Genomic DNA, 11,066 nt, shown 5'->3' with positions numbered 1-11,066 from the left:
CAGATGCTTCTCCGTGGACATTTTAATGCCTTCAATTCTAATCACAGCCTACACGAGAGACAAAACTTCAAATGTAAAAACACTTCATGAAAATGTATATACGACAGAAGAATAATTTAAAAAAATACGAGCAGCAGCGCAGATTAAAAAAATTAATGGAGTTTTTTTTTGTCCATAAATATTTATGTTATATTGACATCGTTTTCTATATTTCGTTTCGATTCGCGAGGAAATTCCTCGTCGCCGGTTCTCTGGTTTCTGCCGGGAGCTGAAGATCCCAAATTCCTGACGGGAAGACAGGAGCTTCCTGGATTTCTGGCCGTACATGGAGAATATAATCTGAATATTTCACCATAAACACAAATGATATTTGGTATCATGTGTTGCTTTTCTCGTTTTATTTTTCACTGCTGAATTGTAATTATAATGTAAATCTTGTATTTAAACGATAGAATGATTATAAAGACCCTGGAACACATGCTGGCACTGATAAAAGAAAAGGACATTTTTTAAAATATTTTTATCAGCTCGACTTGGTCTTTCTGAATCGTGCCGGGGACACCTGCAGCATTGAGACGCAGTCCCCAAGGACCTGGCGTGCTGATCCCCCAGGAATTACGATGTTAATACAGGAGCCACCAGGGAGTATATCTCCAGAACCTTCACATGTCCATCAGCAGACATGAAAAGACATCAGGTACGGTCCAAAGTAGGACAGTGACACATAAAGGGAGCTGATTGGCAGAATAGGAATGTTCAGTAATGTGACCCCCAGAATGTAATTACAGATCAATCACAGATCATCATTCCCCCCTGAAATGACGTGTCCACGTTGTCACCTGGCGAGCAAGTGACCCAAAAAGACAGCCCGAAATCTATAGTCAATAGTCATTAACTGGCACAGCACGGGGCGGGCGGAGGAATATTATTTCCATGAGTGTGCTGTCGTGGGCGTGGTCGTGGGCGTGGGCCCAGCATTAGAAAAGCTGCGCGTAACGTGAGCGTTGCCAAACTCGACATCTGGCGCGCCAGACCCGGTGATGGCTTTCAGAGGACTGTCCACGTCCCCACTTTCAACTGGCCCTGTAAACGCCGTGTGACTTCATGCTGTCACCAAAAACGGGACAAATGAACAGTCCAGAATATTATAACCCTCATTATGAATCTGCATTTTGAATCGTTGTTTAGTGAAGAGGACCGTGCCGCGTGGGGACAGCGGTGACCCCGCCAGTTCCTACATCTACATCCCATCAGAGTTCTCACCCAGAATTCTCCAGAATCATGATGTCACGTGACACACTTTACACATCTAAACGAGGACATGAAGTGTCCACGAACCGCAGGTACTTCTTTCATATGAGCGTTACAGTTCAGAGTTCAGAGTTCAGAGATCAAGCTCACACCTTACGGCCAGTTGCAGTAATGCAGGACAGCGAAGTGACGCTGGTGTTCAAATGAAGTAAATGGAGGGGACAGCATGGTGACCCTAAAAAGAGGATTAATGTGAAGCACGGGCGTGGCAGGATGGGAGGAGGAGGCCTGATTTCTCACAACCAAGACACTTTTTATCCCAGAGGATGCTGGGAAGGAGACTAATGAGCAAATACGGGCATCGAAATTCCACGTGAAATTGTGCGCTTTGCTCCATTTTGTCTGCTCTTCAGCCTCCCTCCTCCTCCTCAGATGACGTCAGCATATTCACATCCAGTCCCCGCCCCCTTTTCTGCTTAAAACTTTTTTTGCAGGGAGCTTCGGGAAAACAGCGACCAGATTAGCTCCTTTTTCCACGCGTGACACGACTAGTTCCACCATAAACCCGGCGGAGTACGACGAGTCCGGAACTTTTCTCGTCATCGTTGCGCCACTTGTCGGGTTCGAGGGATCCCCGCCTAACTAAAGCACGCCACGCCACGCCACGCGTGGAACCAACGCGATTATTTCCACTGGAACAGGTGAGACCCTGGTTCCGAAATTTGAAAAAGGGGAAATAAAAGGGATTATTAGTTGTTATGAACTCGTCACCATCCAATGGGCGTTAATCCCACTGGCGGGAACGTGGAACTGTACTTTTTGTTATTTCGATTCTAAATCATATTCTCCACAAGGACGCACAGCCTCTCCGTTTACACCGCGTGGACTTTTGAAGCAACTCTTGCGTTCACATCGGGTTTAAATCACGGGCGTGGAAGTGGACTCGGCCCGGGGAACTGGGGCATTTCGGGGAGCTGCATGGTGCAGCGGGAACCGGGACGACAGGCCGACACAGTGGAGGGGGCAGCAGAATTCCACCGCGAACTCGACCACTTTCCACGTGTCAGAGTGGGTCAAGTGCAGAAACGATGCGCCTCGTGGGTTCCGACATTTCCCCTCCCTCCATTACACACCCACACACACCCCCACACAAACGTACCCACACGCATACACACACACCCACACCTACCCACACAAACACACTCACACACACCCACCCATACACACACATACCCCCCCCCACACACACCCATACCCACACACACACACACACACACCTACCCACACCCATACCCACACACACCCACCCACACCTACCCACACACGCATACACACTCACACACACCCACCCACACACATACACCCACACACACACTCAAAGTAACACACACACCTACACATTCACCCCACTTGTTTTGTACGCCGACACGAGTGGAGTCCGTGGCCCGACTACAGGGTTCTACATTTTACATCATTTCAATACCACGACATTCACCCGCTTTATTCAGAAATGCCGCCGTTTCCATGTAATGCTCGTGGGCGGTTAGTAGCGGAAAGCTGGCGTAACCTGCGCGTTTAAAGCACGCGTGTCACGTTTATACCAGGATCCAGGTGGATTTACTTCCAGATTACAAGTAATTCAAAGTAATTAAAGTGTTCTAGTCGCACCGTAAATGGTTAACTCCGCGTTCCTCTTCCTCCTCTTCCTCTTCCTCTAGTTGCGGGACGTTGCGGGACGTTGCGGGACCGTGACACGGGTCAGGCGCTGCTAATGGCCCACGGAGCGCAGGCAGAATACATTAACGTCGCCAATCAGCATAGACGCGCTTTCTCCCTTCCTCTTCCTCTTCCTCTTCCTCCCCCGCCACCCTCTCTCTCCCCACACGCACTCCCTCGCGCACTCTTTATCATCCCTCTCTCCTCTCCTTCGCAGGGATTCGTTCGCTTTTCTACTCCCGCCATCAGCTTTGGAAATTATTTCCAGGAAAGCGGCAGCTCCCGACATGCCTCAGAAGGGTGAGTTTACTCCGTCTTTACTCCGTCTTTACTCCGTCTTTACTCCGTCTTTACTCCGCGTTTACTCCGCTTTTCGGGGTGTTTTATCCACGCGCGCGAGACTTCACCCGAAGTTCCGTCTGGAGCGTCCTGCGGAGCGCAGCAGGCCGGGGACGGGGGACGGGGGACAGGGGCTGGGACGGGGACGCGGTGACCCGGTGGAGGGGTGTCAGCTCGCATCACTGCGTCCGCGACGTCAACTTGCGCTCGTGGGAATTGCGGATTTATTTTTCTCACAGAACCTTCCAGCAAAATCCCAAAATACACTAGAGGTAAATTTCACCTTTTTTTGCCCGAATTATTGCAAAATTGTAAACTTTAAATTACTTTCAATTATTCAAACGCTAAAATAAATGTAATTTCTATTTCCATCCTGTTGAAATTGTAAAAGATATTTCAAGTAAGACGTGCTACATGGATACCTGTCCCATAATGCGTTTTTATTATTATTAATAAGGAAAAAATAATACCGAAAATTATTTTACGAGGGCGGAATTTTCTTTTTCTTTTTGTAAAAATTAAATGATAAAAAACAAAATGCAGTTAAATACTTAAACGAGGTGTTACAGTGCAGAAGTGATAAATGCATTTTTATGAATATTTTTGCAGAACGAATATATTTGCATTGACGTAATATTAGCTGTGCGCGCTTTCTGGAACGCCCACGTGTTCAGAAGGAGAAACGAGTGTAGAATTCGTCAGTATAAAACGGGGGTCCCCCCATTGTTGGGATTCGCGGCCTTTGTTGGCGAGGCTCTCGGCGTCGCTTCTCCAGGACGGGTGCATGCCGGGATATTCTTCTTGATATGAGTTATGTACCCGCAGACAGGGTGCACTAATTCAATCTTTTGCTTTGTCCTAGGGAGCTAATAACTAGTGCGAAGCAGATGAAAGTCGTTAATTTGTTTTAAAGCGGACAGTCACGACTGTTGCCAGGCAAGTTTAAATCCTGGATATACATTTGCAAGCAAATCAAAATTTCTATATTTTCCCATGAAAATATACATGATAAATATGGAGAGGAGTCGTGCGTAACTGGCTCACATCCTGCAGAACACACTGTCACTTTCCTGCTGCTGCTGCTGCTGATGGTGATGATGGTGATGATGGTGGTGGTGATGATGATGATGGTGGTGCACCGTGTCCATGCTGATATTCACTGTTGTTTCTCCGTGACTGATAGAATACTATAACCGGGCCACGTGGGAGTCTGGCGTAGCGTCCATGATGCAGAACAGTAAGTTATTATTATTATTATTATTATTATTATTATTATTTCGTTACTGTTTTGGTGAAGGCATGATATATTTAAATATTCTTCTGTTTTTGTGCCATGGTTACATCTCCTAACGTCAAGAATTGAAATAATGCTGTAAAAATATTGAATATGTATTTGGAGGGGCGCTTGCGTGCAGCGCAGACACGGTGGCGTCTGATAATGATTCATTTCATGTAGTTGTCAGGATGACAATAAACGAGGCGTTATTTTCTCTCTTAATGCTGGACAAGAGGTGCATGACATCTGTAATGAAGGTGTGTGGAATGCCTCCCTCATTCTGTTTTTCATATGCGAATCTACACGCTGTAGCTCTAGAAGGTCATCACGGTGGAATAGTGGAGCTCCGCTGGATAGGCTGTCCACGCGGCGTGGAAATAGAAGCGCGGCGCCCAAATTGACACCATATGTTTTCCTATTAATTGACTGGCGATAGATGACGAGGCGCGCGCCCGTGGGGAATTATGGAATGATGGAGACTTAACCTTTTGGCAGGGAACACTTTGATTCGATTTTTTAATCTGCGCCTCCATGAATCTTTCGTATTTTATAAAAACGACAATTAATTCGATATAATTCTGGATTTCATCTCCCCGTTAAAAACGTTAATAAAAGACGTTAAAAACGTTAATAAAACGTTAATTTAATTTCCTACATGTATGTGTATACACACACACACACACACACACACACATATATATATATACATATATATAATTTTTCATTTTTTTGCATGATTTTGTGACGCGGGGAGAACATGGTGGTTTGGACATGTACCCCATCATCTCGGGGACCCCTCCTCTCTCCCCCATCGCGCAGCTATTTGTCGTGACGACGCGGCTTTTTGAGAAGTCGTGAAGTGACACGCCTGCCACAAGTGCTCCCACTGATCTTTTCAATTAGCCTCCCACGCATGATGCGGCCCGACTTCCGCCCATTCCCGCGAATTAAGCTCAAAGTTGACGTGCGTCCGGCTTTATTTTAAAGACTAATGTCGGGCCGCCTCGTCATATTTTCCACGGAGCGCTGCGGCTCCCGGACTATTTATCGGCGGGCGCCGAGCGTGGACGGTTGTGGGGCGTGGATCGCACACGTGGACGTGAAGTGAAGTGCGCGCTTCTCCCCACGCAGGTCACAGCGGCGTGAACCAGCTGGGCGGCGTGTTCGTGAACGGGAGACCGCTGCCGGACTCCACGCGGCAGAAGATCGTGGAACTCGCCCACAGCGGCGCCAGGCCGTGCGACATCTCCCGGATCCTGCAGGTGAAGGAGCACACCTGCATGCCACTATTTCATATCATATCCACGCTCGTTTTGGAAAAGCACGCCATGACGTCACTATCCCACGCAGCGAGTCCGGTATTAAGACGTGGAAAAGTGGCTCGCAGAGGAGCTGGTTCTAGTTCCACTCAAGGCGTATTTTTTGTGTTATAGACCCATGCTGGTGCAAAAGTCCAAGTGCTGGACAGTGAGAACGTAAGAGGATCACTGCCTGACGTACACAATTCCACCCGCTCCTGTTAGAAGTAATCGATGTCAATTGTGTCTTTTGTCTTCCGTCTAGGTGTCCAACGGCTGCGTGAGCAAGATCCTGGGCAGGTACTATGAGACGGGCTCCATCAGACCCAGGGCGATCGGCGGGAGTAAACCCCGAGTAGCCACTCCGGAGGTGGTGGCCAAGATCGCGCAGTACAAGCGGGAGTGTCCGTCCATCTTCGCGTGGGAGATCCGGGACCGGCTGCTGTCCGAGGGGGTCTGCACCAACGACAACATCCCCAGCGTGAGTGGCCGGCCCACACCCGCACGCTTTCGCCCGTTTTCGGGGGTCCTCACCGGTTCCTCCCTCAGGTGTCCTCCATAAACCGAGTCCTGCGCAACCTGGCGAGCGAGAAGCAACAGATGGGCGCGGATGGAATGTACGAGAAGCTGCGGATGCTGAACGGCCAGACGGGCACGTGGGGGACCCGGCCGGGCTGGTACCCCGGAACCTCGGTGCCCGGACAGCCCAACCCAGGTAGAGACCATGCCCACGGCATTTCAGTAGAATTGTAATTATTTGTATTCAAAGAAGTGAACGTGTCCGGACAGGGGGACAGGGGACAGGGGGACAGGGGGCGCGGGATCTCCGCACAAAGGACGATTGTGTGTTACGGGAAGAGCGCCGTCGTTAATGTAATTGCTCATTAGAGAGCGTTTTGTTTCTCATTAAGGCAACATGAATACGCGTCTAGTTTGGGGGGACAGCTTGTGAAATGTTCCGCGGGAGACCCCTGGACACGACGCGGCCCCGCTTGCCAATTAGAGATGTCACTTTTAAAAGGAGCGAACAATGTCAGATGGACACCAAGCGAGCAGCTTATTTCCTTTCCTCCATTCCAGCAGATTTTACTGTAATTACTGCAGAACATTTCGATAGAAAGAAAATAATAAAGAACGAAACGTGGAAGAATTAAAAGAATTATTATTATTATTATTATTATTACTTTTTAAAAATTATTATTGGCCCAAATGTGGAAAGAAATTGTCGCCAGTAAATGCCGTCTCAGAGGGGGGACAAATACGGTCACTGCGGCAGTGAATAAAACAGGGGACGGGTCCAGATTTACCGATTTTTCTCAGTAATAGGGCCTGTATAGGATTTCCCCGCCATCCTCTGCGTTTTCTGCCTCACTGCTCACGACAGAGCACCGCCGAGCGAAGCTTTTATTCCCCAAAAACCGGGACACACATTCCCTCCTTTTCAGGGATTAAGGTCGGAGAAGTGGTCTGGATGGAATACTCCGTCAACTTCAAAAATATTGGACCTAAAAATATAGCTTCTGGATCCCTCTGCCCGGACCCCTGGCCCGTTAATTAGCCGCCCGTATTTAATCCGAATTGAAAAGATGGTCCCGGTGTAGACTGTCCGCATCGTGTCAGTCGCTGGGCTCTGGGTAATTGAGCGCATTGCTTTGACACTAACGTCCCCCGTAGCCGCGTTGGCAGGTCCGCGCTCGTCCCCTCTTTCTTCAGGTCGGTATAGAGATGTCCTGGCCGGGGGACAGTGATTAATGACGGTTAACACACTGAGCTGAAAGGTCTGTTGAGCGGGATCGTCCCGCCACAATGCCCCGAGCTGCACGCCTCGCCGAGGACCCCTTTGTCGCTCCCCGCCCGCGGCCGACAATTGTGTCCTTAAAATTCTGGCCACGAAAGTTTGCCGACCCTCCTCGGACCTGCTTTTTAATAGTTTCCCTTACTCCTCCGCCATTGTGCGGCGCTGAAAAGCGCCTCCTTCTATTCAAGTGTTGGTGGTCACCTCAATGGGCCGCAAACGCCCATATGGTGGCGGCCATTGAAGGAGGCGACCGCTGAAAGGGGGAAAGTTGGGGTTTTAAAACATTTCAGCGGCTCTGAAAGGGGTTTCTTTTTTAACCGCATTTTGTCACATTTCTGGAACACCCTTGAGCTCGTCGCCTTTTGTCCCGCAGTGATAAAAGATCTGGGTTCAGGCAGCGAGGTGACTTGAAATATTTTCCCACAATATTTCAAGACGTCGCATTTCTTTTCTTCTTCGTGTTTTACTTTTCTTCCTATTTAAAAGTACGTGATTTTCTGCTTTAAGACGGCTGTCCGCAGTCAGATGGTGGTGGGGAGAACACCAACTCCATCAGCTCCAACGGCGAAGACTCGGACGAAACCCAGATGAGGCTCCAGCTGAAACGGAAGCTGCAGCGGAACCGCACGTCCTTCACGCAGGAACAGATCGAGGCGCTCGAGAAAGGTAAATCCTATTATCACTAGCTGCCAATAATCAATAGTTATTATGAGTATTAGTAACAACTGGTATACTGTTTTATTGTTGGAGTTTCTCAACTGAAACGCTGCCTTTTGAGTCTGGAAAAAATATATTTCTGTTGCACTGACATTTCAAAGTAAAAGTGAACTTTATTTTAGAAGCATGTACATTTATAGACACAATGTGCACAAACATATTCAATAAAAGTATTAGAATTCTATGGATGTATTTGTTCTACCAGAGTTTGAAAGAACACACTATCCCGATGTTTTTGCGAGGGAGAGGCTCGCGGCGAAAATAGACCTCCCAGAAGCCAGAATACAGGTTTGTGTCCAAGCCGTCCTGTAAAGGCACCCGTTGAGCGCAGCAGTGGTGAACTCTGACCTCTAGGTGCATCCACAGGTGTGGTTCTCCAATCGAAGAGCCAAGTGGAGGCGAGAAGAGAAGCTCCGAAATCAACGGCGGCAAGCCAGCAACTCCTCTAGTCACATACCCATCAGCAGCAGTTTCAGCACCAGCGTTTACCAGCCCATCCCACAGCCCACTACGCCAGGTACGGAACCGCGAGCATGCACTGGTCCCGCATGCGGACCTGGTGATAAGTGCCATTTTCTTTTGAAAACTGAATCTTGTTTTAATGCTAGAAATGTGAATAGAATGATGAAAACATGCATTTTTATTATTTAAATGAATAGTAGGTGGCAAAATATCCTATATTGGCAGCATCTACTAGGATTCTCGAGAATGTAAGACAATGCAAATTTTTTCCTGCTGTTAATGAATATGATGTAAGTTGTTCACAGACTTTCTGATATTCACTTGCAGTATCCTTCACATCAGGGTCGATGCTGGGCAGGTCAGACACAGCCCTCACAAATACGTACAGCGCCCTGCCACCCATGCCAAGCTTCACAATGGCCAACAACCTGCCTATGCAAGTAAGTCCAAGTCCTCGTCCCTTGCTTCCGTGCTGGAGTGGCTTGCAGTGGGAGAATGTGACTGATGCACTCTGTACTCCTTCTCCTGCCGTCCACAGGCCCCTGTCCCCAGCCAGACCTCGTCCTATTCCTGCATGCTACCCACCAGTCCGTCGGTGAACGGGCGCAACTACGACACGTACACCCCACCTCATATGCAGGCACATATGAACAGTCAATCACTGGCGGCGTCAGGGACCACTTCAACAGGTATGGTGCTCTGGCAATTATTCACCTTATTATATCTTATTACATTCTATTCAGGAATTTGGTGTTTTGTCCAAAAATGTCAGATGTTTCCACAAATCTGACTAATGGTTACGAGTCCACTTCCTTACCCGCTAGGTCATCACTGCCATTTTTGTTATCAGCAAAAATGACTGATAAAGAGCACAATGTTTTACCCTCTATGGAACTAACTGGCTAAAATTTGTACTTTCTGCCACTATTTACACAGACTAAAAGAGTCAGAAACCTTTCCGGTGTTCTGGATGGACTAATTGAACTGATTTTGATGTGTCAAGTTTTGTTGAGGTTGTTAGAAATGCTAATTTTAGTCTTGTTGCTGTGCTCAATATCACTTTAGATGAAAGCACCACAGCATTACTCCACTGGGACATTAGAGAAAAAGCTAACTTGGTTTCTTTGTTGGTTTCATTAGGTCTCATCTCGCCTGGAGTATCTGTCCCGGTCCAAGTGCCAGGAAGCGAAGCGGACATGTCTCAGTACTGGCCCAGGCTACAGTGAGGAGATGTTCCCCGCCAGCGAAAGGCAGGGCCAGTATTTTTACAGAGGGGAGAACTGGGACTCGTTTTTTTTTTTTTTGTTCTGGGATTGTGCCATTCATTTTATCATGGGTGTGAAGACGTCAAGAAGAAGAAGAAGACAAAAGCAAAACAAGGGAAAGGACTTGAGTAAAAGTGCTCTGTGTTATATCATGAAATGGAACATAAAATTTAATTTTTTTCCATTTTCCAACTTGTAATTTTTGATGTATTTGTAAATGGCCTATTGTATGTTATGATGAAAAAAAAAAAAAAAAGCCAACAGCGGATGGACTGTCAACCTGAGTCGGTCTGCATCTGTCGAGGAAAACCTTGAGAAGTTGCTTCTCCACACCTGTCGGCTTATTTCAAGCACTTCTTTGCGCGTGGGGACACCAGAGAAAATTGGATCATTCTGAGACACAAAATTGCATCATTCTCAGCCCAGCTGTGTATAGTGGACTCAAATATTGGTTATCAGTCCTTGTCCAAAGCTTGCAGGCAGAGTGAATGTGGAACTGAGAGAAGTGGAACAAATTTTGGTAGCTTCAAAAAAAAAAAAAAAGAAAAAGTTGTAGATTGTGTCTTCAATATAATTCGATTTGTTTATGTTAAAATGCAAAATGTAAGTATTTGTCTTCCCTAGAAATCTCCCAGAACACTTTCGAAAATAAAGTTAATTTCATTTTGTATTTCTCAGAACAGTCCAGCAATGTGTATCCACTTTGTTCAATGAGCAGACAAAGAACTATTTTGGGAATCTACAATATTAACCTCACTCCAAAAACTCTTATTATTATTTATTTTTAATAAAATAGTACATTTGTTATTGTTTTAAAACAATTACACATTTATATTGCACTGCCAATCTGAGAGATGAAAAAAGAAGAATGAAGAATCTCAGCATACACAGGAACAGGGTGTTTTTTCAGAGCCATTGGTTTCTTGTCCAAAGGAATTGCATTC

At 47.0% G+C, this 11,066-nt stretch overlaps 1 protein-coding gene across 10 annotated transcripts; it reads left to right on the top strand.

The window, feature by feature from the left end:
- Positions 1–1,750: 1,750 nt before the first annotated feature.
- Positions 1,751–10,804, top strand: pax6a (paired box 6a). 10 transcript variants are annotated; one of them, XM_028958192.1, is made up of 15 exons: positions 1,751–1,952; positions 2,970–3,267; positions 4,169–4,242; positions 4,490–4,543; positions 4,816–4,839; positions 5,714–5,844; positions 6,016–6,057; positions 6,146–6,361; positions 6,430–6,595; positions 8,186–8,344; positions 8,601–8,683; positions 8,762–8,912; positions 9,185–9,297; positions 9,396–9,546; positions 9,998–10,804. In XM_028958192.1, the coding sequence occupies exons 4-15, from the start codon at positions 4,531–4,533 to the stop codon at positions 10,081–10,083; spliced, it is 1,335 nt and encodes a 444-aa protein (XP_028814025.1). In that variant the 5' UTR covers positions 1,751–1,952; positions 2,970–3,267; positions 4,169–4,242; positions 4,490–4,530; the 3' UTR covers positions 10,084–10,804. The 10 variants fall into 10 exon arrangements, with proteins under 10 accessions (XP_028814025.1, XP_028814021.1, XP_028814019.1 ...); XM_028958188.1 differs by lacking the exon at positions 4,169–4,242 and having other exon boundaries at positions 3,185–3,267; XM_028958186.1 differs by lacking the exon at positions 4,169–4,242.
- The last annotated feature ends 262 nt before the right edge of the window (positions 10,805–11,066 follow it).

Source organism: Denticeps clupeoides, chromosome 17 (assembly GCF_900700375.1).
Source record: "Denticeps clupeoides chromosome 17, fDenClu1.1, whole genome shotgun sequence".
NCBI classification, from domain to species: Eukaryota; Metazoa; Chordata; class Actinopteri; order Clupeiformes; family Denticipitidae; genus Denticeps; species Denticeps clupeoides.
This window is presented reverse-complemented; position numbering and strand designations above follow the sequence as displayed.

What these genes read in the sequence shown, in the direction of transcription:
- pax6a (XM_028958188.1), top strand. An exon ending in CCAACGACAACATCCCCAGC is followed by an intron (nt 6,362 to 6,429) that starts GTGAGTGGCCGG and finishes TTCCTCCCTCAG; the next exon opens with GTGTCCTCCATAAACCGAGT. An exon ending in GTCAGGGACCACTTCAACAG is followed by an intron (nt 9,547 to 9,997) that starts GTATGGTGCTCT and finishes TGGTTTCATTAG; the next exon opens with GTCTCATCTCGCCTGGAGTA.